The 26650-nt window shown below is 43.2% G+C and overlaps 1 protein-coding gene across 1 annotated transcript; it reads left to right on the top strand.

Moving 5' to 3' along the window:
- Window positions 1-26650, top strand: LOC140303544 (uncharacterized). The gene is made up of 42 exons (XM_072382372.1): window positions 1-492; window positions 7800-8334; window positions 8994-9074; window positions 9158-9217; window positions 10760-10835; window positions 13258-13400; window positions 13488-13505; window positions 14495-14701; window positions 14782-14808; window positions 14912-14974; window positions 15054-15137; window positions 15230-15271; window positions 15343-15483; window positions 15709-15762; window positions 16024-16068; window positions 16245-16307; window positions 16687-16818; window positions 17406-17471; window positions 17548-17574; window positions 17996-18094; window positions 18219-18254; window positions 19040-19126; window positions 19317-19349; window positions 19472-19507; window positions 19595-19654; window positions 20750-20827; window positions 20952-20987; window positions 21061-21114; window positions 21857-21928; window positions 22050-22115; window positions 22210-22240; window positions 22343-22393; window positions 22482-22516; window positions 22631-22747; window positions 23133-23280; window positions 23717-23781; window positions 24102-24230; window positions 24357-24389; window positions 24494-24883; window positions 24965-25162; window positions 25317-25426; window positions 25539-26650. The coding sequence occupies exons 1-42, from the start codon at window positions 173-175 to the stop codon at window positions 25744-25746; spliced, it is 4356 nt and encodes a 1451-aa protein (XP_072238473.1). The 5' UTR covers window positions 1-172; the 3' UTR covers window positions 25747-26650.

The following is a 26650-nucleotide window of genomic DNA, read 5'->3' as shown; positions in this document are numbered from 1 at the left end:
TGCACAGGGAGCTGTGGAGGGAGGGTCTCTGAATGGGAGTTTTTGTGTGTCTGTGCGTTCATTCAGCGGATCCTCAGTGGCCCTCGAACAGCTTGGATTTAACTGTTGACCGGCTGGCTGACAGGTTGCATTTTGGGGGAACAGTGAGAGTACTATTGACAGAACCAGCAGCATGTTGAGCATCCAGACATGCTCGCTTCTCCTGGTTCTTTGTGCCGGGAGCCTGGAGGCCTGGTTGTGGTACAAAAAGCCAGAACCCACCACAGACACCTCAACAGAGACAACTGCAACCACAAGCGCTGCTACCACAGCCAGTGACACGACTGTGAAGGAAGGGAAGGTGGATGGCACCTTATCCGGGGTTGGGGAAGAAATCATCAGCGTGGCCACAGGAATCCGTAAGTTTGTGGAGACGTGGGACGGGACTCCGACCACCTGGACTACAAGCCGGAGCGTTACAGAGAAGGCGGAGAGCGCTAAGCCTAACGTGACGGCTGAAACAGGCAGGTTCAGAGAGGGGAGGGTGGATGAAGGGTCTGGGGTTGTGGGAGGGAATGGGTCAGGGTCCAGGGCTGATATCGGGTCAGTTGTCAAGATTGATGTTTCTAGAATAAATGTGACTGTTGCCTCAGCATCACCTTGTCTCCCGGTGCCTTCTGATTGGCCCCTTTGCAAACGGCCCAACTTTTTCACGCTGCCCAACTTTTTCAACCACACATCTGTGGAAGAGGTGAGGGCGGTCCTAGATGAGTGGGTGTGGCTTGTGAGGGCGGGGTGTCACCACAGCGCAGAGTGGTTCCTCTGCCTCCTGCTGGCGCCCAGGTGCCCCCCTCCCGCTGCGCCCCTGCACCTGCCCTGTCGCGGTTTCTGCCACGTGCTGCAAGACAGCTGCTGGGCATCCCTGGAAAACGGGCGCCTTCCGGTGGAGTGTGACCACTTACCTGAAACAGCGCAGGAGCCCGGGCGTCCTGCGTGCGCGTCAGTTAGTAACTGGAAAGGTAACCCCAGCGGATTGGAATGTATCCTGTGTGGTGATACATTTCGAATCCGGTCAATTTTTGTAGTTTCTTTCTTTAGTTTGTTTTGTTGTCCAAGCACATTGTCGTTGCTGTAGTCTTTAGGTTCAGTAGGTGTCATTCTGGTTGTATTGGACATCAAACATATGGTTGGTTTATGACAGGAAATGTTGCAGGGCTCCTCTCTCGCCGTACACTATTTGATGTTTTTTACCATTTTTCAGAACCAAACTAAATACATGGCATTCGTACCAGGCGCCCTTTGGTGCATCGGTTTAACTGGAAAAACAGACTGAACCTGCTGGGCTTCGAGTTCAGATGCAAAATTGCAACGATCAGCATGTACAAAGTCAAATAGAATTTCCTGCAGCCCAGTCCAGAACCCCAAAATATTAGTTTTATCGTAATGTAACGCAACAAAGTCTCAAATCTGAAACACTTCCTAACTTTTTGCTGATTTTTGAGGAGTAGTTTATGACCCTATTGGTTCATTTTCAATTGAAACCAAACTGTTAAAAAAAGGCTTTGCATCAGACCCACAGCAAAATAAAAAAAAATTCCCACACATTTTTCTTTTTCCTGTAAGAACTCATTGTCTACGCCACCCACAATGCAACTCAGTCACCAGCAGTTAGCTAATAGATGCATACATGGTTATCTCTATTGCTCTGCAAGTCTCTGCAAATATACTTCTAAAACCCTGTGATGCCTGGAAAATGGTGACCATTAATTTAAAGTACAGAAAACCTGAAGTTCGGCTTCACATGATTGTCTCGTAAACTGCGCTGTGAGGAATCCACAAAGGCAGCGATTTTGTGTGACGAGTCGGTAATGTTTCAGCTTGGGAAGTCTTCCAGGTTCTGTGAGGTGGATAGGTGGGAGCTGTCTGTTTTACAGCATTCACTGATGTAATTCTGGTCGTACTGGACATCAAACACATGTTCCCTTCATGTTGCAAAAGCAAGACTTGGCCCAGAAGCTTCTCCCCCAGAGTGTAAACCCTTATGACAGGAAATGCTGCAGAGGCCCTCGCATTTGGCTTTTAGTGCCTTCATAAATTCAGCAGCACGTCGAGTCGGTGGCTTCTTCCAGGGTTAACAGTATGAACTCTGCTACATAAAACCATCGTTATGTGTTTTCCCAAAGGCACAGTTAGTGCAAATGTTCCAGGTTTAAGTGGCAGATGGTTTTGTGTCACATGCAAGGTTCATGTTTACACAACTGTTCAGCTAAGAACAACAACAAAAAAAAAATGGATGGTTTCCAAAGGTACAGTATGTGATGGAGAATATTTCTGCAGAAAATGCTCTGGCTTTGGACTGTTGTCGGGTTTTGCTGCTGTTGGGCCAGAAAAAGGCCTGAGCACCTGTAAAGATTCAACACAGAGTGAGAAAAGCCATAGTGACTCTGCCTATGAGATAACAATACTTCAGAGGGGTGTGGATGACAAAGTGCAATCAGTGGCTCGGTTGAGCTAACAGGTAGGTTGGCTAGTGGATTACATTCGGATGGGTTAGGGTTCTGGCATTTCTAATGGCAGCATTTAGCGTTTCAGCAGTAAATCATTGACGCACCATGGGTTTAAACCTCAGCTATGAAGCATTCCTTTGCACCATGACTCTGTAGTGAAATAACTACTTGGAATTTAGGTTCCTCTGCTGAAGGAATATGTTAACTATCCAAACCTGTTGACCCGCCACACAAACTTTGTGTCCTGTTGCTGTAAGTTTGTGAATCAAAATGTACTGATTTCCCAACAAACCCAGCCTATAACTACTGATGATATCAGACCCAACACACAGTGCATTCTCACGTAATCTTTCCCGCTTCTAATATCAATGAACAGTGTTTGCAGAAATCAAATGGAGTGTCTACTGTGATGTAGGTGCCCCCCCCCCTCCTCCTTGCAGCGTCCCTTGGGTTGTATGTTTCCACTGTCACGTCCTACTCTTGGATAGCAGCCCTTCATTTCTGTCCAGGCTTATCTCCTCGTCATCGCACTTCTTGGTTTCTGATCAGCTGCGGTGGCGTGAAGTGCAGATTTTTCGGCTTCCGCAGTCGCAAAAAAAGAAAAGTCAGTCGGGCCATCTGTGGTGGGAGGGGGGGGGGCTGTGGATGACATTTATGATAGTTGCTGTGGGTGGGAAAATGGTCTGCTCCGAAGAGAGAGTATGCCGATTGTGTGCTTGGTTTGGGGGGAAAGGGCAACGGTGTCACAGATGGCAACAAGAGAGCTTTGTGGCTGGGAAGAGACGAGGCAGCTTGACGTCTCTGCCAGGGGTCAGAGGGCACCGCCAGTTGCCCACCCTCTGAAACCAGTTAAGCTTGGTAGTTGATAATTGAGTGTTTGGCCGACCATTGGAAGATGAGCACAGATAGGGAGTGGAACAGTGTGTGAGAGAGACTTTTATGCGAGTGGGGAAGTACCCGCTCTTTAACTCAGAAACACTGCGTGAGGTCCGTTTAAACAATTGAATCGCCTTTCGGGACATTAACGTATCACTTAAGTGTGAAAGATTGACCCAGACTCGCTTTCAATTGCCTGAAATTGGCTTGTTTACAGTTAGATTAATGCTTAGATTGAGGTGCTTTTGCTCACCCGAGATGTTTGTCCTTTTTCTGCATCCTATTGTGTGCAGCTGCTACCTGATAACATCATTACCAAGAAGGCTGATCATTACAGACTAAACTGAGCCCACATCGGTCCAGCTTTAATTAGGTCTCATCTCTCAGTTTAATCAAACGAGGATTAGGATCTGACTGGGGTACAGAAGGGGGTGAACCTGTTTGAACCGATGCCGCTCGCCCGGGTTCGGGTCTCTGTACGGCAGAACTGCAGCTGTGGGGGCAGCTTAGCAGAGAGTGTTGGCTTCCGACTCGGTTGGGAGTGTTTGGTGTTGGTGTTGTTTAGGGTAAAACAGCAGATTTCAGTGGATTGTATCATTAGATGGTTTCATTAGCTTGTTATTGCAGGGCTTACTTATTCCAAATATGGCCTGCAGCTATCAGACGGGTAAAATGACCACGACTATACACACTTGAACGTTTTTGTGTAATTGTAAGAGGTTGAATTAGTTTTCTGCCAATGTAAATATTTCAGGTCAGGCAGAAGTAGATTAGAGTGAAGTTAACTTTTATCTCTTAACTTATGCTTGGACTTTTAAGCCCAAACAAACTATGAATTACACTGTTTTGTCCATCTAACTTTGTATATTAGCCTCTTAAGATGGCTGTGTTTGTATTATCTGAAATGAAATACGACCGCCTGCTGATTTTATTTTTATTTTTACTTGCCTCTCATCTTGTCTTCGTGTTTCTCCACCAGGGAAGAGGGAGGCACTCCACTCATAAACCTCTGGAGAACCCCATTAGTTCCACAATGACATTTCAACATGCTTTAAATGGCATGCAGTGTCAGTGCAGCCTTCTGGGGTTGTGTGCTTCTTCCATCTAAGAGTCCCTCATGGTCCTCTTTCCCATGGATATCTGACACGCATTTCCTTTCCCTGTATCTCTGCCCATCTGGCCGTCTTTGCCTCTCTTCACTGGCATATCTTTTTCTTTAACTCACTAAAGGAGGCATTGAATTTCTCACAAGTTAAAGAATATGGACATGGCAGTCCACTAATCCTCTGAAACTGAATACACATGAAGTCACTTGTATTTTGCCTTCAGGCCTGGTTACTCGTTGCTTTCTTATTGTTTGTCAAAAGTTGCTTCAATTTCAGAAAGAATCATATATCACACATTTTTATCCACCAATCAGTATTTAGCAATGTTAGAGGAGAAAGGGCAAGAATTTCAAACCACTGGCATGTTCATGATTATTCTAAGTATAGTTTGTCTTCTTTCTGTCTTTAACACTAAACTACATTCAAAAGGGTGGCTATTGAAATTCTCTCTTTCTCATGTTTTTGAAAGAAATGTCCCTCTTTTGGCTACAATGCATTATAAATCAGTGACCGCAAGAATAGGAATAAATACGCTGGGGAAAAGAAAAAATTCTCCTTGCTACTTGGTGTTTGCTTTGCTTCTTTTATTCACAAGGAAAACAGAAATAATTTCAGAGCTTGAAGCAGAAGATTGCAGCTATGATAAAGAAGAAAAAAAAATCCAAAGTTTGTGTTATTTTCACATAATGGTCTTGAAACCATAGTGTTACTAGTTTCTTGGCAGATATTGTTGGTGTTCATTGGAGGTTTCCTTACTCCGGGCTGTAGGATCTTGCCAGTATGAGAGCCGTGGTCAGACGAGACCGCTTCCAGATGTTAAAGCATATTAAATAAGAACAGGACTTGGCTTGAGAAAGTCAAGTTCCCATCCTTGATTAAATGTAAACTCACAGCTTGAAACGGAGAAGCTGGCTTTTTCTCCAGGCATAATCTGTCAGGCGTGATTCGTGAAACAGCTGCAGCAGCTGTGTTGCTATGAGATGAACCAATAGCAGGTGCCCTCAGTGGGAAGCCGACCACCCTGCCCTGCCCAAGCTTCAGCTCGATGAAATCTCTCAGGATCCAGGCTTAGTCATAGTCTCTGTACAGGTGGAGACAACACAACAACCAACATATGTGCAGCATAAACTTAAGCATAAAGTCTTTTTTTGTGCTTTGGTTCACATCCTCCCAGCAATTGGATCTGAGCTGGTTGTTGCTATACACTGCAGCACCTTTGGAAACATAATACAGTCATAATTTAATATTGTGGTGTCATTTTACACAATAAGTCTTACAGAAAAGATTTTGTGGCTGCACTTTTTGAAAATTTCCCTGAAAATGTCAGACAGTTATGGCTGTTTTGACGAGTTGCCTCCTGATATATTTTCTGTTGTTTTATGACGACGTAATACAGAGGATGTTGTTGTCATAGAAACTATGTAATCCGAAATGACATAGTATCCTTTTTTTAAAAAGTATATTAATTGTAATAGTTGAATTTCAGTTAAGTTATTCAGTTTATACTTAAGTTTATGATCAGATTTGAGATTCCTTGAGAGACCACCGTTTAAGACCATTTTTGTCTGCAAATTTTTTATTATTCCTTTTATTTTGACTTAAAACCTTCAAATCCATTGCATAAGAGAAGGGGGGGGGGAGCTTACTGGGGGTAATTAAATCGCATCACTGAATTCAAGATCTGCCTTTGATCCCTCAAAATTTGATACCTTTTTTGGTTAATTCATTAAAGTAAACAAATGATAGAACTTTCAAATAAATCCTGCAATGTGTTTGTTATATTAACTCACATGTAGTGGATTCTCTTAGTCGTTGTATCGATAAAGGAATTAAAAAGGACAGTTTGAGTGCAAGTGAGAATGACAGCAACTTCACATTCTTCAAGTCTCTTTTATCACGTTACCTTACTAAAATGCTAAACTTACGAAGGGAACATGGTAGATATTATGCAGCCTTTAGCTTTAGCATATTAGCATTTCAGCATGTTACATTGGGACTTAGCTTCAGTTCAGTTAAACTGTTATGTAACTGTACTCTTAAACTGCTGTTTAACTGCAACAAAATAGTTCAAATCTTTATGTAAAATTGCTTAAAAGGTCATTATTTATTATGCTAAACTAATATTTAAAACATGTGACCTTTATGCTAAGCTAGCATGAACATGTTAGCAAAGTCGTAGCCCCATTATTATGATGAAAGCAACAGCATTTAGCTGCAGAGCAAAATGAGTCATCATAGATGGCCTATTTTTGAGTTTTGTCAAAATATTCAAATAGTTTTTGTCATGGTATGCATAGCTGTGTCAAGCTTAAATCAGGTCATGGCTAAGGTACATACACAAATATGCAATGCTAATATCAGTATATATAAAACCGATGATCAGTTATTGCTCAAAATGTTCTAATGCCAAAATTATATCAATCTCTGTTTTATCAGTCTCTATATGACTGTGCTTCTCCCTTTGCTGTTGGAATTTACAATTTCTCTCTTTCTACTGTTATTTTTCTACTGAATAATTGATGTCGAATGAGAGGCACAGTTTAGCAGGTAAATTGATGTTTCTCTGTAAAATAAGCCTATTCCCCATTTCATATTTTGTTATTAAGATTATGAATGAGGAATTTATCATTTTCATTGTCTTGTTAGGATTTTGCCAACAATCTTTGGATAAAGCATTGCTGCTCTCATGACGTTCACATCATTTATGAAGTTGAGACACCCCCCCCCCCCCATCCACACACACACACACACACACACTTTGAAGTCCCTTTAATGCACAGATTTAAAAAATCCGAGCCAAATACTTTTTCCCCTGTGATGCTGATGCAGAATAATTGTTGGTCTCCTGGTTTCCCATTGGGCTATTTCAGGCCATGGGAACTGGAAAATGAGCAGTTTTTCCATTAATTTGCCCACTCGGCCTCTCAGACACCATATCATAAATATGGTATTGGTTCAATTTGTTCAACCCCGCTGCATAGAGGTCACTGCTGGATTTAACATCTGTGGTTTGCTTTTTGACTTTAAAGTAAGTGTGGCTTTAGTTTGTTTCTCCAGAGACACATTGCTCACTTGGTGTGGTGGCTAATTTTATAGCAGTCGACCAACTTGTTGAACTTCATGTGGTTTACACTTGCATTTTAAGATTTCCCCTTAATTTACTTTTGTATTTATTTATCCACACAAAGCCATGAAAGAGTAAGTTTTTTTTCTTCAAAAACACCTTATTTTTTAAAACACATATTCGTTGACTTCAGACTTTATCTAAGTGTTTTTTTTAACCTTGTCCCTAAATCTGAATACTTTGTTTTGTCTTTCTCGCAGAAGAAAATGGTGTGACTTTGCTCCAACTGATTGGTGAACCTCCACCAGACCAGATAACTAAGGTCACGTTACCAGGAGGCAATCCTGCCTACCAGTTCAGTTCTGCAGCTGTAATGGGCCAGCTGGCTGTGGCCCATGTCCCTAACCCACTGTTCCGGCACTTCTCCCTCATCTTCAACATCAAACCCTTCACCCCCGCGGCTGCCGTCCTTTTTTCCATCACAGACGCACCCCAGAAGCTCATGTACATTGGCATCAAGCTCAGCGCAGTGCAGTCCGGCCGCCAGAAGCTGCGGTTCTTCTACACCGAACCAGACTCTGAGGCTTCGTACGAGGCAGCCAGCTTCGACTTGCCCAGCCTGGAGAACAGCTGGGGCCGGTTTGCGCTCTCAGTCTTGGAGGATCAGGTGACTTTCTACTCGGAATGCGACATGGAGCCGCAGGTGGTGAAGTTTGAGCGCTCGCCGGATGCGATGGAGCTTGACCCAGGGGCGGGGATCTTTGTGGGTCAGGCAGGGGGGGCGGACCCTGACAAGTTCGAGGTAATCTTTTTGAGGATTGATTGACCAACAAGCTTCTTGTGATTGTTCAGTTTTCTCAGGATTATTTGATCATTCATCCACTTACAATGTAAAAAACACTGAGGAAAACAAATGAGAAAACAGTATTCTTTAGAATTTGGACAAATGAACTTGACTTTTGTCAGCTAATATTCTAAAAGCAGGACATATGTATTGTTTCAGAATGGAAAAAAAGGTAATTTGGATAAACAAAGTAATCACTTTTACATACTTTAGTTCATTCATTTAAAAAACGTTTCGTTTTGCACTTTTGTATACGGAGGAGAGGCTGATTTTCTAGCCATAAACTCCAGGGTACCGGCAGAGGAAATGCTCATGTGCTGAAGAAATGTTTCAAGAGAGTTGTCGAACAGGGAAGAAAAAAAAAACAAAAACGGAGGAACAGCTATGAATCTTCTGCCAAACGTCCCTTTTGGGACTCGGTTAATTCAAGAAACATGCTGTTTACAGAAAGAGCAGGTGTGTGAGTGCGAGTTTTTCTGTCCAACGCGTGTGATTGTCTGTGGTTTGTTTGACTTTGACCAGGTCAGCGCATGTCACAGACCTTTTGAAGATTGAAAACTGAGATGAAAAACTGTCCATATCTCAGGGTATCTCATTTATTTGTTTATTCATCCTAGGGTTTAATCTCAGAGCTGAAATTCGTGGGAGACCCTCGGGCAGCGGAGCGTTTCTGTGACGAAGACGACGACCCTTATGAAGTGAGCCTGTGATTCTGTCATACTCCAAATGAAAAAGTTTGTGGATGCTTTTGTGTTCACACGTCTTTGTCCGCGTCTCGCAGGTTTCTGGTGACTTTGGCAGCGGTGAAGCCGACAGGACTCTGAAAGGGAGCACTGTGAAGGTTGGTGTACCCATTAACTCTGACCTATGAATCAATCAAGCGGAAAAAAAACAAAAAACGCACCTAACTCAAGGGACTAAGCAGTTTTAAATGGTATCTTAAGGCACTGAATTACTAGCCTGTCAAAATCTCTAGTTGCATCTATAAAAAGAAAACCGTTTAAGAGACAAAAGGTAAAATTTTTGCGGCAACAGTGTTATTCCTTAAGAGCTATGAGCTTAAAACGTGGCATATCTCAGCATGGTTTGCAGTGCTTCCTTAAAACATTGAAGAAACCGGAAAAGTAGCAGATCGACAAAAAAAATATATAGTATAGAGCAGATGAGCTGTATCTGATAGTAATGGCCTTAAGAAAAAGGATAAAAAGTCAACAAAGACCTTCAGTGATCCATCCACTGAAGCCTCATCCGAAATGTGGCAAATGACACAAGAGGTGGACTGAAAATCAGCGACAACAGGTCTTATGGAGGGATGAATCCTCCCCAGAGTCCGGACCTCAACATTATCGAAGCAGTGTGGGATCGTGTTGACAGAGAACGGAAATTACAGATTGAGCGGCTGACATAGTGGGCTGTACAGTGGTGTGGGTTGTGGTTGGCTCTGTCGCCTCAAAGCCTGGTCCGAGTCCAGGCCAGGGGCCCCCGTGGTGTGTGTTTTCCCCATTAACGTGTGGGGTCTCTCTGGGTCCTTCAACTTCCTCGCACCATCTAAAAACATGCGTGTTAGGTTAGCAAGGTTATTATAAACTGTCGACTTGGATTGAGCGTGAGCATGCATGGTAGTTTGTCTTGTTAGGGTGAACCCTGCATCTCTCCCAGTCACAGCACAGATTGGACACAGGCCCAGAACATGGGTGGATGGATGGGCTTAATATGATTCTAGCATGACTCCTTTTTGAAAAAAACCTTGCTTTCTTGCAAGTGTTCACCTCCTGGCTCTACTTCAGCTGCATTAGACTGTCAGGAAAAAACCACTGCTAGGGTTCATGAAGCTCTGCAGTTTCGGAACGGGGACCCAAGAGGCCAAAAAACATGAGATCAACAGTGAATGAAGCAAACTCAGATGTACCACTGGTTCACCTGTAGGTTTGTTTAACTTATTGCTGCTTTAAAACCAGCGTTAGACTCAGTCAACTCAAGTAGGTGTTAATAGAATACAATAAACCTGTGAGGGTTGCAACGGCGGCTGCAGGGCCTTGTGTTTAACAAGGAATGGTATGAAAATGTCCACCGTTAACACGCTGTGTTGCAGTGGAGCATAAATTGCTCCATTTTCTGCTCAAAGCTCCTTAAAGCAGCAGGTGGCAGCGGTGGTAATCCAAAACCTCCAGAAAAATGAACCACAATTGGCAGAATTTATTATCCGCCTAAGATTAAGAGTAGGATCAACTTCTTTTAGCGATATACCGGCCAGAATTTCATTTAAAACATCCACTGTTTTCAAGGACCGAAAGCTTTGGTGAGGTTGCATCAGATTTTCTGTATTTGTGCAAACGGGTTTTTTTGTTCACAACGCTTGTTTTGTATTCTGTTTCATCCTCAGATCACTCACCCACCCCTCCGTCCGGTCCCCGAACCCCCGCAGGTATCCTCACAGGGGACCACAATCACACAGAAAGGTAAGACGGAAAGAAAAAGCGAGACCGTAAACCTTCAGCTCGAGGCAGCTTGAGACACTCGCCGTCATTACCTCACCAGGCTGTTGACAGGTCACGTGGAGTCGCAGCATTCTCGGCAAATACATAAGCAAATCACAGATGAGAAACGAAACGCTCCTTTTACCAGCTGAATACTCAGGCTTCGTAAGACGTACCTGGAAAAAAAAGTAAATTGTTGTCATAGTTGGGCTTTTTTGGTCCTCCAATTAAGGCAGAGGAAAAAATGGGGAAATCATCAACCAGATTATCACTCTGTCATTGCTCTGTTGTACCTCCGCTGGCTTTTTCACGACGGCTTGAAGCATTTGTGGACTTCAATAAAGAAATATCATTCCACATCACTCTGGTTCAAACCCTCTTGTACAGGGGTTGATGGATCCGTTTTGCAGGATGGAGCCTTGTGTCTCCAGTTTCCATCACTTAACCTCCTTATGATTGATGGGTGAGAAAAGTGTCCAAAATTTGAAAGTGCACCATGTGCTTTCATGGTAGAGGTAATGACTTCCATCTTCCCTGGTCCTTTAACTGACATCAGCCCCATCATCTCGTCTCTCTGTGCATTATTGGACCTTCTGCAAACAAAGGGTCTGTGCTAACCGTCACTGCCTGTAGCCGCTGGGTGAGGAAATCCAGCAGCCAGTTGCAGAGAGAGGCGTTACATCCGAAAAATAGTTTTTTGTTATATATGTGATGAGTGTAGACGTTTCCCAAATAAAATGGCTGTATAAAAACCCTCCAAAAGTGTTCCATTACTTTACCAGGGGTTGTGTTTGCATAGGGCTGCTCGTCTTGCTTGTTTGGACCTGAAAGCGTCGGGAATTTTCCAACGTTGTTCCAACACGTTTAACCTCCAAAGCTCCCCGAGATGGATGATCCGATAAAATGCATCTTTTTGTGGCAATTTTTTTGACCCCGTTTAGGCAAAGCTGTATGAAATGGTGGGAGTGCCTCAAAAGAAAGTGCATCAACGAACAGGATACACATGTGAATTATTTTTTTTTTTTAATAAATCAATTGTTGTGGAAATATAAACACAAAATAAGTTATTTTTTGTGGTTTTTTGTATTGCCAGTTTTAAAAAAATTATAATTTTAATCACTTATTAGTCGCTGTTGTTTTTCCGTTTTTTTTTTTTTTAAACCTTTTTATGTCATTTTTGCGCTCTTTTCTTCCCTCCGACTTTTGCTCTCAGGCCAAAGTTACCTGCTTCCTTTTTGTGAATTGGGCCTTCTTGACTGAGGGAACCACTGCCTTCAAGACTCATTTCACCTTAACTGTCAATCTTCATCTGTTTTTGAGCACATTTGAGGCAGGAAATAAACGCCCAGTTCTGACTTTTGGGAGGCACTTCTGGTGTAACACCAGATACTTTGACACATGTTCTACGATCCAAAAAATTTAAATTGAAGTTGTACTTTGTACATGTAACATGAAAGAAAAGCAATGAGAAAGTAGTTTCTTCACACAAGGCGGTGCAGTTCATAAAGATGACTTGTGCTTGAACCTGATTGACTGATTTATGAGGAAAAGAAAAAACAAAATGAAATAAAAAAACACGACAATCAGAAATTTTTAAAAAAATGTATTGATTAAAAAGCTAAATTAAAGGAATCAAAATAAATAGACGACAATTTAGGGAACTGAATAAGAACCTTAGCCGTAGCAATTTACATAGAATAAATATATTAATACAAAAACATGTATAAATGAACAAATAAAAGTGAAAATAGATGAAAACGCCTTTAATTGTCTGTATTTCCACATTTGTTTGTTCTTTTATTTATTTGTTGTAACATTTTCTTATGTTTGTCTGTATTTCTGTATACATTGCCTCATTTGTTAATGTTCTTATTCGTCAACAGGTTTAGCTTTCGACACTCCTGTCGTTCCGTAATGCTGCAGCGCTGACATGAGAAAGTGTCAAAAACACTCGCTCTGTGTCGCTAACAGCAATTTCAGTTTGACACAATCCGTTGAGCGGCTGTGTTGACCCTGAACTGCAGAAAAAAAGATGAAATAAAAAATGAAATGTGCACCAGAGCATGTTGGAGAGGGATTGAGGAGGAATCAGTGGGAACAGGCACCTGTTGTGAGCAGTGCAGTGGCGCCCCCTAGAGGACTGATATAGACATTGCTTCTACTAATCGAATAGTAATAACACTATGGATCAGTGTATCCTTTTTTTTTTTTTTTTGAAGAAATTGAGCAATATGAATGTGAAATGCAATAGGAAGTAATTGTAGCATGTTTCACATTTACACACATTGCATGTCAGCACATTTTCTGTGAACTGTTTTTTATTTAAAATGTGTTGGATGAGCCGGTCATCCTGCTGCTCAGTCCAGCTGTTCCTACCTTTCTAAATTTATTTGACTTCCTACAGGTTCCGCAAATAACAAAGGGGAGAAAGGCGACAAGGGAGAGAGAGGCTCAAAGGGAGATCAAGGCTCCGCAGGGCCAAAGGGGGATTCAGGTAGCAGCTCTGGCTCTAGTTTCTCCTCACAGGGTGCAGTACAAGGACAGAAGGTACGCCGTCCTTCGCGCTGCCATTTGCATCACGTATCCAGTGACATGCAGCTGACAAAGTAATGTTTGTTTTTTTTCTTTTTCCAGGGAGAAAAAGGGGCAAAGGTATGTTACATACCAGCTGCATGTTTGTTTTTTTAATCTTTTAGTTGAGTAATTTTGTTTATCCGCCGATGAAGCCACAACAAGACTGAATTTTTATTTTTCATGGGCGACATCATCGAGCATGAGTGTAGTTTGAGATTTATACCTCCCACATATTCCCATGTAAGTGGGTTTTACACACTTAAGAGGCCTCTGATAGTTTAATTCAAATAAAATGTCCTGAAGTGCAAAACATGGAGAAAAAAAATCCAATTATGTAGATGTCCACAAACTATTCAGCCAAGGGCAGAATTTACAATATCAGATACAGGGAGAACATGGCAGTGGAGCCACCTGGTGGCGCAGCAAGTTCTCGAATCATGACTTCCATATATATATGTCAAAAACACATAAGAATTACAACAAAAATAACAAAAGATATTGTTTTTTTACACAAAATTGGAGGATTGTTGAGGGGAAAACATGCAGGTCGACCAAGGAAGACGTCAAATAACAGTCAGGGTCCCAATCTGGGTTCAGATTTATCAGAATTTAACATCAGAGTATTTTCCATCTGTTCTCTTTTTTGGGTGGGGTTTACAGTTTCGTCATTTTTGTCCTGTTTTTCTGTAGGAAAAAATAAGTTTTTATTATTTATTCATAAAAAAAAATTCTGGATTCTTTCTCCAAAGTTCAATTCCATCATTTTTGCTATCGCTAACTCATGAAATACATAGACTATATGCAGAACTAATCTGAGCTCTGCAGGCAGATTGTTCCTCTTCGATCGATTGTGAGGCTCAATTGAATCCATAAACAATTTATGATGCAAAAAATTATTCTGGTGTTCCAATTAACTCTGATTGAGAATGAATTAAAGCTAAATAAGTGTAATTACATATAGAAATAAACAGAATCATATGGAATTTTCACCAGCGGCGTTATTCTAAACAAACCAGAGCCAAACATCCATCAGCCTTTTCCTGACTTTCCCCCCTCTTCCTCATCAGGGTGACTCTGGCTTTGGATACCCGGGCAATAAAGGAGAACGTGGCGCTCAGGGATCTCCCGGGCGCCCTGGTCCTCCGGGACCTGCAGCAGAGGTTGCCCGACTTGGGGATGGCTCCGTTGTGCAGCAGGTGGCGGGACCCTCTGGACCACCAGGGCCGCCAGGTGTGGATGGAGCTGTAGGACCACCAGGGGCTGACGGGGAGCCTGTGAGTATAGAGGAGATGAGAAGAATCTGTTGAAACTTTTAGATATTTCTGCGAATCACAAATTGTTTCTGTCTTTTCAGGGTGATCCAGGAGAGGATGGAAAAGCCGTGCGTCTCTATGTTCCTGAAATAATTATTCACTCAGTAACTTGATTTTTACCTTGTTTCATTCACTTCATGGTTTATCAATCCGTGTAACTCTGGCTTTCAGGGTCCTGCTGGTTCAGCTGGTGTTCCAGGACTTCCAGGAACTACAGGTGCTAAAGGCCAAAAGGTGGAGTACAGGAATACGTGATTAAGTTCTGACTCAAGTCATTCGGTCGTGTGTTAATGTGCCACCTGAATCTCTCCAGGGCGAGCAAGGTGAAGGTTCACCTGGCCCCAGAGGCCCCCCAGGTCCACCAGGACTTCCTGGACCAGGCACTGGTGATCGTCCAGTATGTACAGGCTTTGAAATGTTTGTTGTTGTTTTTATTTAACTATTTAGCTTTAAAAGACAAACTTTATACTCTAAGTTATCTTTTAATAGACATTTGTTGACATGGAGGGATCAGGATTCACAGACATCCAGGTATGTTGTTTCTCCAAAACAAAAAATTACATAGTTATACAGGATGTTAATTTTGGGATTTGCTATCCAAGGGTCCACGTGGTCTTCCAGGTCTTCCCGGTCCACCTGGTCCCCCAGGGATCCCTGGCACTTCTGTGGCACTGGGACCTGATGGTCCAATAGCCTATGGACCTCCAGGACCACCCGGACAAGATGGAATCCCTGGTCTACCAGTAAGTATTCTAGTTCTTAAAATGTTCAAGAAAAAAATCTCAAAAAGCGATGCTTTCATCTGCTTTGAAGGGCTGCTTTTCAATTACTTTTGTAAAAATGAAATAGTTAATTTGCGAAAAGGGATCATTTCTAGAAGAAAGAATATTCTTCATTCCATTTTAGGCAGGATATAATGGAATTGTGAGATCAAATACACTGACTGTATTTTGCGTTGGCTGTTTCAGGGCCCCCCCGGCCCTCCCGGTGCACCTGGTCTGCCAGGACTCGGAGGAGAAAAGGTAAAGACAAAATCTTAACAGCCATGCTTGCTGCCCTGTGAAGCACATTGGAGCTTTGCAAAACAATATGCAAGTCAGACACAGAAGTAATATGCAAGTCAGACACAGAAGTGTACCTCAGGGTTTTGTATTAGGGCCACTTTATTTTCTTTACTATACTGTAGATAACCCCCCCCCCCCCAGTGTTTGATCCAGCAAAGATGTGAATAACTTTAGCCCCTATTGTGGCTATAAAGTGTTTTTATTTTTCTCGTCCTCCAGGGTGACAATGGTTATCTTGGCCTCCCAGGACCAGCTGGAGAAAAGGTGAGGGAAGTCTGAATTTCTTTCCTTAGAACAAAAAATATTGTCTTGTTTGTGGAAACCCATAAATGTTTTCAATAAAGATTTGCTCACTGTTCTGATGTTTAAAAAAAATAAATAAATAAATTCAATGTTTGTGGCGGGTGCATCAAGCCATATTTTTTGTTGCGTTCCTCTAGCAAGACGCACGAAGCTCCAACTTTTTCGACAACTTCTTCTCTTACTTTGCTCCATCCTATACGGTGTGTAATGGGTTGCAGGTACTGGGGGAGGGTCTTTGCTTTTTGGTGGTTTTCTTTACTTTTCCTAAGTTTTAACCCATTTTTTTTATTTCTCAACATAACCTTTTATTTTTTGTTATACCAAAGCTGTATTTCTTCCTGGTTGAACTAAATGTTCAACTGCTTGCTTTCACTTTTCGCTGTGTATGATATCTGCCCGTGTTTGATAAACTTAACAGATCGCCTCACTACCTAACTTTCTGTACGTCCCCTTTTGCTGCATTAGTTTTCCTCTCTTGTTCTCTTTTGGATGCACTGAAGGTAACATCATAACCCACTAACGCTGGAAATTGTGCAAGTTGGACAAAAAGCACCCATATTGTTGCCGTTCCACCTCCAGGGCGCTCAAGGTAACCGAGGACTGAGTGGTACACCGGGACAAACTGGTCTGGCAGGGCTTCCAGGTCCCATGGGACCAGTTGGGCCTCCAGGACCACCTGGACCACCAGGGCCACCACTCCGCATTGGCTATGTGAGTATAGGTTTCTGTTGATTCAGTACCATTCATAATAAACATTGGCTCATGTTCCAGAATTGAAATAGTATAATGTTGATAGTGATATTAATAAAAAAAACTTGAAAAAATTGGCTCAGTTTACCATGTCCGAAACAAGACATTTTAGTGCCTGTCCCTTTAAGGCCTTCCTGCCTGAAAAGCTCTCTTCCAATTTGCCAGCTTCTGGAAACCTGCTGAGCGACAGCACCCAGTGATAGTAGCGTAAAAGTGGATAAAGATGTTAGCAATCTGGCATTCATAGCTGTCTTAAGCATGCAATTTTCTTATTTGATGTAAATGTAAATCAGGGATACCAGCAACAGCTAATTGTATCTGGTCTATAGTGTCAGCTGGTTATATTTGAACGATCTAAAATTTCTCATAAGATATAAGCCATAGTATGAAGAACATTGGATGAATTCATGTTCAGTGCTTTAATTACATGTCCTGTAATTGAGACAGAGTGAGTTTACTAGAGAGGATTCATGCTGAATTTCAGTGGTCTATATGGAATTCAGGATGAATAAGAAGTTACATTTTTGATTAGCATCTTCCTCTTACAGAGCGACCAAGAAGGAAATGAGGTGATCGACGGTTTGCCCGGACTCAGAGGTCCTCCTGGACCACAGGTAACAATATTTGTTGTTGCTCTGCTCACAGTCCCGTAGCTGCTCTATCTCATGCTGTCTATGTTGTGCCCTCCAGGGTCCACCTGGCATCGCAGGTCTACCTGTAAGTACCAAAAAGGATGTGTGCGAGATTGTGCATGTTGCTTCTCTCTTTACGTTTATCCCCTTCAATCCCAACAGCTGTCGTGGCATAAGATAAACTCAATATAAATAAACCTGGTCAGATTTTAAGATTGGATTATCGCAACAGAAAATGTCTGTTTAGGTCTGAAATGGATGGATTTTTTTTTTCAGCATATCACCAACTGTTTATTCAAGCCTGACTCAGTATATTGTCAATAGATTTCAATGGAATATTGATTGAAAGTCACAAATACAGTGCAGAAAATTGCTTTAACTAAACACACCTTCTTGAAAAACATAATTTAGAACACAAGTGCTAGCTTTCTGGATGATATTGAGTGATTTTTTGCATATGTAAAAGTAATCAATATGAAAAGTAAAGTTTTGATCATGGTTTGTAGGGTAAGCCAGGTTTTCCAGGTGTCCATGGGAATAAAGGAGCAGAGGGACCACGTGGACCTCCTGGAATTCCAGGTGTGGACGGATACCCTGGACTGACAGTACGGAGCCAAATAAACTAGAATTCGCAATTAAGTTGCACCTAATATTTACCTTATAGGTACATATTCTTAATATTACATTGTAGCATTACTTTGCTAATCAGGTCTTGTGTTCACCTTTTAGGGTGAAAAGGGAAGCAGTGGAGAGAAGGGAGAGATGGTGAGTGACGTTTTCTGTTTTTTGCGATCATCTTGCAAGTATTTTTCATTCATTCAGTATGTGTTTTTGACTGTACTGATACAATAATTTGTTGGCAAAGTGGTGAACATGTACAGGACTTCTTCTACATTCTACATTCTGAAAAACTTCATCTGTAAATATATCCCCTGAATTGATATGAAATAGACTTATATGTAATCTTGTTCTGCCAGTTAAAGGGAATAAAAGTAAAGGGAACGTGATGGACATGTACTGTCATAAAATGTTTTTATCCTAAACATAAGTCATTGCCAAAACACGTTTTTGTTTTTTGACTAGAGGACATTTCCCAACATGCATTGTTGTGCTCCAGCTCCTCATAATAGAATCTAAATTTGGTGTACAGGAGTGTAAATCAGACAGAACGGTGTACCACAGGGCTCTACATTAGGACCACTCCAGTTTGAATCTCTTCATAAGTGACATCCAGTCACTTTTTCTTACTCACAATGTGAAGTTAAACGCACACAATGCTGCTATACCTATATCATAACATTACTTTCTGAAAATTCAAGATGCCTTACAACCGTCCAGAAACCAGGGGACACTGGTTTCAGATGCCTTTTCAGTGTCCAGTATAACCAGGATACCAGGATGTTTCTTCTCATACGTCATGTGCACAGACTGCACCCATTTTTGTCTTCATCGCCTTTTATTTGGTCTAAGTGTTCACCAAGACCCAAACTATTTCTCTCTATTTATTTTTGGGTGTCAATATTCAGTATCTGTGCTTATTTGTAACATAGGGTCCCCCGGGACGAAGTGGCGGGTTACCTGGACCTCCAGGGCCTCCCGGACCTCCAGGACAGATCATTCGTCAGGGAACAAGAGATGTGAGTCACGGCTGAAAATGTAAATGGAAAGAGATGAACTGAGTCTGCATTCACCTGTGAAAACTACATCAACTGTCACGCATCAGCATGCCACTTTGTCACTACTTGGCAAGCCTTCCCTCATATTCACTAACGGCCACTGCTTGCCTGATTGTTTGTTACTAACTGACCTAACTTTGTTTTGCTGTAGTATAACGAAGTGTATTGGAACGAAGTGGGAGAGGTGAGTCTCATCCCCTAACTGACCTCACCATCAGCCTCACTGAACTAATGCCACTTTAACAAGTCACAGAACTGTGTTTTCTTTTCTCTTTGCTTCATGTGTTTTTATTCTCTCTTCTTTAGGGAGGCTATGGTTCTTCAGGGCGAGCAGGCTTCCCGGTATGTAACATGATGGAAATCACACAGTTTAGTTTGAGAAATTATTAATTATGGGAATTAATGTTATTTTACGTTTTTTTTATTTAGGGGCCTATTGGGCCAAAAGGAGACAAAGGGGACACAGGTGCTCCTGGATATGCACCTAAGGTAGGATAATCCATGTTTTTCATGAAAGTAGAGATGGCATGGTCATTTCCACTCACGTGAATCTTGATCTCGGGTACCTCTGGATTAGCTGTGCAAACTTCATAACTTGCGGATGATGGGGATGATGGTGACTCATAGGTGCGAAACGCTCCAGTTGCTGGGATGCTACAACAACAGATGAAAGAGAAAAAAATAGATTTAGGCTATGTTTTTAAGCATGACAACACAGATGTGTGTTCGAGCCAGAATTCCACCCCCAATGGCAAACTGTTCCAACGGAGATTGTTGCAGGATGTCTGTGTTTGGTATGTATGCTCATTAACTGCAATTGCGCTCTTTTAGCGATGGAGGAGCCTCGACTTTTAGCCTCAGCCTCCTCGCAAAGCCGTCGTCCTCCTGGTTCTTCTTTGGAAAACTGTCGTCCGTGAGGTGTAATGAATAAATCCAAACCTCTTCCAAACTGTGCTGCTTGCCAGGAAAAAATAAACGGCATCCACTCATCCAAGATCCCTGGGTTTTTGGAGAAGCTGAAACGGCTCAGCTCGGTCCTCACAACCAAAAACACGTTTTCTTGGAGACATCTCTGAAGCAAAAACAGAGCATCGTGCTCTGAAAAGTGCCCAACTCATTCCTTGCGGTGCCATAACTTCTGCTTTTAGTCCGCTGGACAAAACGAGTTACCTTCTGCATGAAAGCAGTTTTTTCGTGGTGGTGCAGCTTCTCTCCTGACAAACATCGACGACTGTGTGGTTGTGAAGTCTTCAGCTGGAGTAAAAGATCACATTATTCACTGCAACTGTGTTGCTGTTCAGCCGCCATGAGTAAAACGGTGACTTTTCAGTCTTAGATATTCTCAGCCACTTCACACTTTGCAGATTATAGAGTTTTAGAGCAGACGATATGTAGATAAGGACCAGTGGACTCGTCCTTATCTACATATTGTTGTTCTACAGTATAGAAGTACTTTTTTCTTTTATTTCATAACCTCAATTTCCACTCTGCTGTTATCTGAAGGGAAAAAAAAGTTTTCCTGTCATGTAATGATGTTTTTTTTTTTGTCTGAAGCTTATCTGTTAACATCTATGCTTTGTTCAGGGACAAAAAGGTGAGCCCGGCATCATTATGGGACCTGATGGGAGACCTTTATATCTGGGAGGTCTAGCAGGAAAACCGGTACTTTAATCTTTCTTTAATGAATTCCTGCATTACACCTTCACGTCTGTCTGTTCTATTTGCTCATCTTTTATTGAAAAGTACCTCTGTGATGTTTACACCGAGCGTGTGTGTCCACTTACAGGGCGAGAGGGGAAATCCTGGCCCGGAAGGACCTTCAGTATGTAAAATCTTTGTCACTTGACAAGTCGACTGCATCGGATTAGCAATAATTAGCGTATGTGTTTCTCCAGGGGCCACAGGGACCTCCAGGCCCGAAGGGAGAGATCGGTTTCCCTGGCAGATCGGTAAGTGGGAACTGTCAACTTACCAAGTAAATGCTATGTGGACTCATAAGCATGAATGTTTATTTCATGGAACTGCTCAAGGAACTGTGATGTTTGAATCCAGACCAAAAGTACCACTAACCCCAGATCCTCGATTCTTTTAACCAAATTAACAGTTTTTGACAGACAGGTCCAACTGACACATTACCCCTTCCCTTTTTCCTTCCTTCCCTTTTAGAAAAGTAACCCTGACATCAGATTACCACCAAAATGATTGTGAGCAGATGCATTCCCAATAACGACGTCATTACAGATAACTTGGCAAAAGATGGTGCTTTAAGATCAATTTGCACTTCTTTCTTGTTTTTTTTTTGTCTTCTTTCTTTGTATTTTGGAAACTGAATCAATGACACACAAAAACCCTCTTCAAAGGTGAACACGTGAAAGCGTTAGTTTTCTACACCTTAAATATTTTAGAACGAACGGCTTTCTGAAACGTATATATGAGCTATTTGAAAGTGAGAGTATGAAAAAAGCTTATTAAGCCGATAAAGTGAAGTCTTCCTCCGATGAGAGGCAATAACAAGACTGGGAGTATTTATTTTTTCATTTCCGACTTGAACTCACCGGCTACCTATGTAACAATCAATGGAGGAAACCTGTATTAAATCTCCATTTAAATGATTTAACAATGATTCACACCAGGTAGGTGTGAATATTTCCTGTCACAGAATTTGAACGTGAATACTTGGTTTTGTTTCAGGGTCGACCAGGATTGAACGGCGGCAAAGGAGAGAAGGGAGATTCAGGCGGTGGATCTGGATACAGTTACCCTGTGGGTGTTACAGGATTCCGATCGATCCTTTTCTGTTTCACTGTATTTAATCCCATTTGCTTCTGAACGTGAGATGCTGACAGCGATCCGCTCAGTAATGGATATTTTTGTCGTTGCTCAGGGTCCCCCAGGTCCACCAGGGCCCCCCGGACCTCCTGGACCCCCCGTTCCCTCCGGTGGACACGGAGTGAGTCGAAACGTGGACTTTTCCCATTCAGCTGCTTTTTATTGAATATTCCACTGATGTAAAGTGATGTGAAATGTCCCTGTTTTCCTTTCAGGGTTACGATGATTACTCAAGGTTTAACCCTGGTGAGTTCACAGTTCAGAAAGAAACGCTTTCACCTGACTCTGAAAAACAAACCATCATTCGTGCGTTGAAAAGATATGAACTACTGTCCATCTTGTTTGCAGTTAAAGGAGAGAAAGGTGATCGTGGACCACCGGGGTTATTTGAAATTCCAGGTAGCGTCATTCATGTAAATCATGCAGAGAAAAGCTGGGAGTTTTCAGAGTGCTCGCAGATTAATTGCGTTATATGTCTCCAATCCAGGTTATGGGTCAAACATCGACTTTTACACTTTAAAGGTAACCCTGTCCTCGTAACCACGGTTACGATCGCATCAGGTCTCGTTTGGACGCATGAAAATGTTTTCACATCGGATTTCTTGTCTGCTTCTTGTATTCGTTTTGTCCGCCCAGAATGAGCTGAAAGGTGAGATGGGCTTGAAAGGAGAAAAAGGAGAACCGAGCGGAGGATATTATGACCCCCGCTATGGTGGGAGTGGAGTCGGGACCCCAGGAGTGCCTGGACCTCCAGTAAGATCACACCGTGAAAACCGTCCCCAGTCTTCAGTTTAGCAAACAATCAAAACTTTTTCAAAGAGATCCTCCTTGTGGGTGACTGGGGTCGCAAAATTCTGGGAATTTTCAAAGTTGGAAGCTCTCCGTGGGAATTAACGAGAATTAATGGGATTTTATGGGAATGCGTGTAGGCCAAGCAATGTGTGAAGGCCTTACGCACCAGCTAATGTTGATGGAAAGTCTTTGTTTACATGTGAATGATCCAATTTGGAGTATTCCCAAAAGTTCCCAGGGAAAGTTTCTAAAAATGTACCTGAAATTTACCAGGAATTTTCTGCCCCTTTGCAACCCTACCTGTAACCCTGCTGTAAATTGGACTTTGCCTTCTGTGTATTATCAGGGCCCCAGAGGAGAATCAATCGTTGGCCCACCGGGCCCTCAGGGGCCGCCCGGACTACCTGGAAGAGGCTACGATGGCAGACCTGGGCCACCAGGGCCCCCAGGACCCGCAGGACCAGCACTGCCCGGGCCTTACAGGGACACACAGAGTAAGTCATGGCTCATATTCACAAGCCATTTAAAGCCCTAAGGTTTAAAGGAAGATTGTGCTCATTCTTGAACTATTCTTTAAGGATGAGAGCCATTAAAATACCGTATGACTATATATCTTGAGTTCATTGTGCCCATCGTGAAACAGAATACTATGACCTGACTGGAGGGAAGCCCTTAAAAACATCATGTTTCTCCTGTGAGTTCTTGGGCATCTGTCTGTATGGTTTCCATGCAGGTTTTTGTGTTTTCAATGATGTGAATTGTGGTCGACAGCGTTGTCGGGAATTGTAGTATAAAATAGTATAGTCACTGAAAACAAGAACAAAACAGCCCAGAACAGATTCAATCCTCCGCCATCTTTTCATGGACATCAGTCCTGTTTAAATAGTCTGCGTTCAGTCTGAAGCTCATTGCACTCTGTTTAAATGGCAGCCATCAATATTCCTGGACCGCCGGGACCACCTGGAGCTCCAGGACTACCTGGAATCCAGTCAGGGGTGAGTAAACCTTCCACAAAGTCAGACGTTCCTGCTGCATTTTCTTGTCTTCTATTATAAAATGGAGCATTATTGTATTGGGAATATGTGGCAAAAAGAGTTAAATAATAATTTCTGCGATGGGAGAATATGGACAGAAGGGATGGGTCGTTGTGAGAGAAAGAAACCGCTGTATCCCTATTTTAGTAACTTTTACGCCTTTGTCTCACTTCCTCTGCAAAACACTGTCAACATTGTCCTCATTGTGGCGCCAACAGGATTTGAAAAAGCAACATTGGAAGGCGTGTGCTTGAATCTGCAAAGTGTGAATGTGCTTGTAGGTGACAGTGTTGAGGTCTTACGAAACCATGACGGCCACAGCGAGAAGACAACCTGAAGGCTCTCTGGTGTACATTATAGACCAAACAGACCTCTACCTACGGGTCCGAGAAGGAGTTCGTCAGGTCCAGGTGATTTTTTTTATTCTTTATTTTATTAGTCTTTATCTTAATCAGTAAATCAGCCAGAATGACACAAATATACTTTTTTAATACTGATTTTTGTGTATTAATGCAGTTTTCTGCTTTATTTTTCAGCTCGGGAGCTACATCGCCTTACCAAGTGTGGATGTGAGTGCAATTTTCTCTTTTTTTTCTTCTTCTTCTTCTTCTTCTTCTTCTTCTGACAACACATGTCATGTGCTATTATGTAACACACGCACGTTATGTTTCAGGGCAATGGCGTCGCGGCTGCTGAGCCGCCACCGGTTGTTCCTTACTTCCCAGAGAGGCCGGCCGAGAGTCCCGTCCAGCCTCCGTCAGAGCCAGACACGCGTCAAACAACCTACACCGATCCACGGTACCCTGATCCGCGGTACAACCCCGACGCGGGATACCAGCCGGATCCGCGGTACAACCCCGACGCGGGATACCAGCCGGATCCACGGTACAACCCCGACACGCGATACCAGCCTGATCCGCGCTACCCTGCGCCGACAGATCCCAGGTTTCCGAGCTACACGGACCGCTTAAGCCAACCGGACGGCCGGTATGCTGTCCCAGTCACACCTCAGCGGAGACCTCCACCTCGTTCTCCGGTCCACAGCCACACCTCAGGGCCAGCTGTAAGAGAAGCTGCCACACTCCTCTAAAACTCCAGCCGGTCGTGTTGTAATGGTAAACGTGAGCTTTTTGTTTCCGTGCAGCTCCACCTGATCGCTCTGAACAGCCCTCAGACCGGTGCCATGAGGGGCATCCGAGGCGCAGACTTCATGTGCTTCACCCAGGCTCAGGCCATTGGGATGAAGGGAACTTTCCGGGCCTTCCTGTCCTCCAGACTCCAGGATCTCTACAGCATCGTCCGCAAGGCTGACAGGGACAATATGCCAATAGTCAACCTGAAAGTGAGTGAACTAAATATTTTCCAGCATGTTAGCGTTGGTGCTGATAACGGGGAAACTGTTGGCTTCATCAGAACATCTGAAATGTCTTGTTTCCTTGTTTCCGCCGCCTCGCAGCATCTGTTTTCAGCTGACTGTGTCGCACGTTTGTTTGCAGGATGAGGTTATCTATGACAACTGGAACGCCATCTTCAACAATGGCAGAATGAAGGACAACGTCTCGGTCTACTCCTTCGACGGCAAGGACGTTCTCAGAGACGACACATGGTGAGACGTCATAACCGACAACGGGATTTGGGCGTCCTCTTTTAGTCTTGAAAATGGTCACACTAAAGCTGTGTTTCTTTCTTTTTTTTTTCTCTACTTTTTCCCCTCGGAGGCCTGACAAGAAGGTGTGGCACGGGTCGAGCAGCAGCGGTCAGCACCAAGTCGACAGCATCTGCGAGGGGTGGCGCGTCGCTGGCCGGGAGGCGTTCGGCACGGCGGCGTCTTCAGAGAGCCTCACGTCGCAGTTCTCCACGAGCTGCTCCACCCCCTTGGTCGTGCTATGCGTCGAGAACAGCTACGTCAGCCACGCCAAGAGATAGACACGCACGGACACAAACACACGCTGGACAAAGAGCGCGCAGTCTGGCCACACTTTGGTCTGTCCTCTCACTGTTTGTGGTGCTTTGTAAATATGATTTTTCTAATGAATTATTAGTTTATGTTTGCTTGCCCCTCTTATATGGTGCTACATAAGATCATTCCACATGTTGAACCCAAATTAAGCTCAGGTGACCTATAGTAGCTCACTCATAGATTTCCAAAGATGCAGCCTTTCAGTTTGCACCTCGCTGGCATGCTGTGACGTCAATCTTGGCGTTTGCCCAGGTGTTTTTGTCAGATTTGAGCCTTGAGTCAAACAGAGGCTTATAATTGACCTGAAAGGACGGGGTTTTATAGCTTTTGTGTCACAGCAAAAAAAAAAAAACATGTCAAGGCTGAAAGTCTTTCTCCCTCAGCTCCAGGCTGTGGGGTCAGATTTTTACGAAGATAAGCGGGGGGGAAATTAGCGCCGCCATGCAGAAAAAGGGCTGATAGGAGGGATCAGTTCTGCGAATGAGCTGCGGACAATGCACTGATCTATGAACACAGACACTGCCTGCTTATCTCGGTAATGGCCGGAGCAGTCCGCCAAGAGCGGCACAAATTGGCGTGGAGGCGAGCAGAGCTGCTGAGAATCAGGGGAGGGTCGTGTAAAAGCCAGTTTTCTGGGTCTTGGGTGACATTTTCTGCCGCTGCACTCCTCCACTCCACGATGCTGCAGGTGTCAGAGTCGTGTCGGGCGTTGATTTATCCTGTTTCGCTATGTCAGCATCAGAAAGGTGAGGGCAGAAAATAAAGCTTAATTTTCATTATTACAGTCGGAGCTCCCAAGGTTGTTTTAGATTACCTCCAGTAAATTAAGACGGACCTCACGGCATCTATCAAAGCCACGTCAAGCACAAA

The sequence above is a fragment of the Leuresthes tenuis genome, unplaced genomic scaffold (assembly GCF_036924035.1).
Source record: "Leuresthes tenuis unplaced genomic scaffold, fLeuTen1.0.hap1 SCAF_1, whole genome shotgun sequence".
Taxonomy (NCBI): Eukaryota; Metazoa; Chordata; class Actinopteri; order Atheriniformes; family Atherinopsidae; genus Leuresthes; species Leuresthes tenuis.
The sequence above is the reverse complement of the archived record's forward strand: the minus strand, read 5'-3'. Positions and strand labels throughout refer to the sequence as shown.